General features: G+C 33.2%; 1 protein-coding gene across 2 annotated transcripts in view; it reads right to left on the bottom strand.

The window, feature by feature from the left end:
* Positions 1-855: 855 nt before the first annotated feature.
* Positions 856-5,448, bottom strand: part of LOC106868894 (spartin) — a 33,677-nt gene continuing 29,084 nt past the window's right edge. For both annotated transcript variants that reach the window (XM_014914356.2, XM_014914354.2), the window contains one exon: positions 856-4,869. In XM_014914356.2, the coding sequence (XP_014769842.1) occupies positions 4,626-4,869 (244 nt within the window). In that variant the 3' untranslated portion in view covers positions 856-4,625. The remainder of the gene's footprint in view (positions 4,870-5,448) is intronic.

The following is a 5,448-nucleotide window of genomic DNA, read 5'->3' as shown; positions in this document are numbered from 1 at the left end:
ATATATATATATATATATATATATATATATATATATACACATACAAATATACACACACACACACACACACAACATACAAGTGCAAAAACGTATTCAAATTTTCAAAGAAAATGAAATGAAACAAAATGTTTACATTATTACATTTAACAATTTTTTTCATTTAACAATTGAGAATATTTGTGCCTCTACTATTAAATGTAATAATATATTTTACTTTATTTCATTTCATTCCTTTACATTTCCTTGAAAATTTGGAAACTTTCTGCATTTGTATATAAATAAACTAAGGAACAATACCTTCATATCTTCTGACTAACCTCGTTATTTTTTTACCAATGTGCTATTCTGTACACTGCCAAAAGTATTTTATTCCTCCTATATATATGTACACACACACACACACACACATATATATACTAATAAAAGACATATATATTTATATATATGTCTTTTATTAGTTTCAGTCATTGCAATATGGCCATGCTGTGCATGACCAATTACTTAAGAATTTCGATTCACAATCATTGAGATCTCAGGCTTGATCCCACTGTCCAGCAAGTCTCGTTGGTGACAGTGAAGTAGAGCTCATCAGATAGACTGTATCTGTAATTCAAAAGGTCCGGCCTTGTCACAGTTCTCACACTGATTCTGCATGAGGATTATGTTAAAAGTACAACTGTCTGTGGAATACTCAGTCACTTAAAGTGTAAATTCAATGAACAGGTAGTTTTGTTGATTGAACAACTGAAATACTAATCATGGAAACCATGAAATCCCTCATGCGTGCACACACACACACACACACACATACATACACACACACACACATTTATATGTATGGAAATATATAATCACATATTTCCTTTTATTCACTGTCATTTTACCAAAAACTGTCACAGTATGCCAGTGGTTATCACTAGTTTTTAAATTGTCAACAAGTTGAGATACATTCTGCCTTTTTTTTTCTCCTTATGTATTGGAATACCAGGCTCTCACATATTTTGCAACATGAGGATGAGCTGAACTTAGTACTGCAAATTAACAAAAGGCTCATAGCTTTTATAATGATCTTGCTTATTTTCTGACAGCCATAAACTACACCTCATAATGCCATCTACTTACAGTAAAGTAGAACAGTCCTATTTATTGTTGAATGTCTTTACCAAGGACACAAAACAACAGAATTGAAATGATAGAATACAAACATTCAACAATTCTTTTGAATAGTAGGTTGGTACTCTATCAAACATTTTCCACCACAAACTGTCTCTAGGAAGTAAAAGCAACATGAGACCAATTCCTTATGTGAAAATCATCACATCAGGTTAGGTCACATCACAAGATCAAGTTACCAGGTCAAGCAATCAGTTCTGATCATTGGATCAAATCGTCAATATTATTTCACTCACCTTTCAATTATAGATTATATATATAAAAGTCACAGTTTAAGATGACACTGATAACAACAATATCAATAATGATAGTAAAAATATCAATGAAAAAGTAACCAGCCCACTCTTTCCATTCCCTACCCGCAAAAATTATTTTCAACAAATGCAAATAAATTTCATTTTCAGGAAATTTCAAAATTCATTTGTAACAAATCAATAATATTAATATATAACAAATTACAATTAAAACAGTATGTATGTGCGTGTGTATATATATATATATATATATATATACATACACACACACATACACACACACACATACATACATACAAACAAACAAATATATACACATACACACCTATTTGTGTATTACAGAAACTTCTCAAATCATCTGGTCACTTAAAGTTTCATAATATCCAGTCTTAAAAACTCAACATCAATCATCAGACTTCTGGATGATATTAATTAATTTGCTATAGAGCACTAGGAAGAACACTACTTCTGCATAGAGCATGCAAAGCACTCTGTGAAAAATCTAGTTTCTCAAATTATAGTGGAGGTGTGCACAAGTGTGTGCGTGAGTGTGTATCGCAAATTATACTGTGTCTGTGTATCTGCATGTGTGTATGTGTATAGCCATCTGGGAAATATATATTGAACTCCAGAAGAGGGTAATAATAAACTACTTCCGTAATGTATCAGGAAAGCCATGTGGACATGGATGTTCCACGGAGGCACCAGAAGTCAGATTCAACTACACAGGACCATAGTACACACACACACACACACATATATACACACACACACATATAAATATAAATGCATTCATATCATGTGGAATATAGGATAACAGCTCCCTGACAAACAAGATCAAGCTAGATCAGACAAAATAAAGAATGGTTGATATGGTTTCATAAGAGTTTCTTGACTGTAAAATGGATCCCTTTCCTCCACTCCTTAATCAAAAAAAGCTCCTTAATTAGAAATTTAGAAATAATGAAAGTAGTGTAATGATATAGAAGTTATTTTCCTTTCTAACTGAGAATTCTTGTAATACCCAAATGTTGATTAGTCAATTCCTTCAAAAATATTTTCTACAGGAAAAGATCTTACCAACTGATGATTTTTTTTTAGGTTATATTCCTAACCATTTTCCAAAAATTGGGGCTATTTTCACACTAAATATACCCAAATAGTTATTTATTTATATTTCTTTACTTCTTTTGAATTTCTAGCTTTTTCTTTGGTTATGAATTTTGCAATTTTTGTTTTTTGTTTTAGATCTTACAGTTTGACATTTCAAATTGATAAAAGTGAAAAGTCTTCAGAGAAAAATAAATATATAAATGAAAGTAAAATAATAATAAAAAAACACCAAGCAAAAAATGAAAAAGATTAAATCATAAAGATTTTAGCGTTTTTTTTCTGTTGTTTCTTTTTAAACATTGACAAATTTGAAATATTTGCATATCATTGATTAACTTATTTTAAGAAACTATAGCAAAGAAATCAAACTCATTTCTTTTCAGGCACCTTCCATGACTGGTGACATTGAGGTGGCTGATAGCTAGCCTGATTATTTATGGAAGGAGAAATAGTGGGGGTAGGGAAGAAAAAAACCAATGGAAGAGTTTGAATGTTGACAATAGCAGAATGAACTCCAGTAAAGGCACCCAGGGTCCACCAGGAGGTGGTTTTTAAACCAAGCAGCATTTTCAAAAAATACCAACCAAATACATATACATACATACATATAAAATTAGCCAGGGAAGCTGAGCAGAGACTAGACCTTTGAACGTTCTTCAAGATTGATGAAACTGGTCTGGTCAATAACCAGCAACTTTATCTGAATGATTAACATAGGGTTTTATCTAAATGCTTGGTAGGGAATAAACTCTGCTAAAAGTACCCAAGGGCTAAGTGGTGATAGTGATAGTGTTAAAATAGGTGGTGTGTTGGTCCTACTATAAATTTGTTTGGTAAAGAAGGTACAGAATGATGATTCCTAGTGCTAACCACTTAAATGTAACACTGTAGTGAAAGTAACAATATACGAGAGGGTGCTGAAAAGTTCCTAGCTTTGGGTAAAAGAAAATACAGGAGGATTAGCTAATTATGATTTTATTCAACATATTCCTCTCTCAGATTCACACACTTATTGCAATGGTTCTTCAGTTTTTCTAAGCCCTGTAAAAGAACTCAGAAGGTTGGGCCAGCAACCAAACCTTTTGTGATACCCTTAAAGCCAGGAACTTTTCAGCACCCCCTTGTATATTAGTTAGGCAGAATGCAACAGGATACAACCAGTCAACAAACTGGCTTATACATCTTTTAAGGTGCAATCCCGTAGTCTAAATTCCAACAAAGAGAATTGCTTCCAAGACTGAGGCTGGCTAATTCTTTATTGTGGAAATTTAAAGAATAAAATAGAGTTAGGTACTTTATACATACCCAGATATACATTCATAAATACATACATGCACATACACACCCAAATATACACATAGAAAACACCTTTTTATTTCTAGTTAGTTTCCACCATCACAGCGAGTGCAATGTTGGAGCATAAATATATATATATATATATATATATATATATATATATATATATATACACATATATATATATATATATGCATGTCCAATATATTAACAGGTGTGTGATTATAATGACAACATGATCCTTTAAAAACACCAGAAGAACCTTTGAAACCAGTTGATGTTTTAGCCCTGGGTAAGCCCCGATCAAGCATAATTATGATTCTAGGCATTCTAACCATGATGTCATCCTGATGTGTTTAGGACTACATTATCTAATGTGTCCTTTCCTTTTTATTATATTTTTAAAGACAATAGGGTCCAATTTGTGGGAGATTTGGCTGCTATTTTGAACAAGTCAAACAGCCATATAGAAGCTCCAGTAATTGGTACAATTTAAGAACCAAAAACATACAGAAATCTCAGTAATTGAATATGTGTGTATGTATGTGTACATGTGTTTGCATTAAAGGGTGACTGCTTTGTATATGGAAGCACATTTGTGTGTTAGTGTCAGTCAATAGACGAGGCCTGTAAAATAAATAGAAAGATAGATAAACAGAAAGAAAAAAAGAAAGGAATCAAATAGAGAGAGAGTGTTAGTGTGTCCGGGTGTGCTTAGTTATATACAGTTCTCACTCTCTCTCTCTCTCTCTCAAAACTTATTAAACAATTGAATATTCTAAACAAGCACTACTCAAGTGGTGACTTTTTGGTTGTCTCATGGGATGGTGACTTAGCATCACTATCAGTGTCTGACCCTGGATTGCTCAAGGGTTTGTCACTGTGTTCTATGATGACAGCTTTACCAGCATCCTTCACCACTCTTTTGGCAAGGGCTTTTGCACCAAAGTTAGTTACATTATTAGTTGTCATAGCAACGTTGCCAACTGAATATAACGTGTTCTCTGTTGTTTTTGCCATATCAGTTCCATACCTGGTCAAAGAATAAAAAGAAACACAAAATTAAAACACAATTAGTTTTGATAAAACTCTTAATATTTAACAAAGCAATCAGGTGACACTTTGTTTTATTTTGTAATTTTTTGTGAACAATAGTGTCAATGGTTACGACAAGAGCATTTGAGCAACTCAGTTGGAACAAATATCACAAAGTAATTTCATTCAAATGCATTGTTTTTTGGGGGGAGGTAGAGGGTCCACAACAACAATTTATATACTTCTTAACTAGCACATAATCCCTCCCTTTGTTTTATAGGAACAACTTTCAAACTGAAGGACTCTCCACACAACATATGCCATGCTTCCATATTTCCAATAATCTTATCAAGATATGCAATACTCTTAATATCTACAAAATCATGGAAAAGTGACTTGAGTTTTCGATTTATATTCAGGCCCCTGGACTGGCTCTTGTGCGGGTGGCACATAAAATACACCATTTTGAGCGTGGCCGTTGCCAGTACCGCCTGACTAGCCTTCATGCGGGTGACACGTAAAAGCACCCACTACACTCTCAGAGTGGTTGGCGTTAGGAAAGGCATCCAGCTGTAGA

This window comes from Octopus bimaculoides, chromosome 7, assembly GCF_001194135.2.
Source record: "Octopus bimaculoides isolate UCB-OBI-ISO-001 chromosome 7, ASM119413v2, whole genome shotgun sequence".
Taxonomy (NCBI): Eukaryota; Metazoa; Mollusca; class Cephalopoda; order Octopoda; family Octopodidae; genus Octopus; species Octopus bimaculoides.
This window is presented reverse-complemented; position numbering and strand designations above follow the sequence as displayed.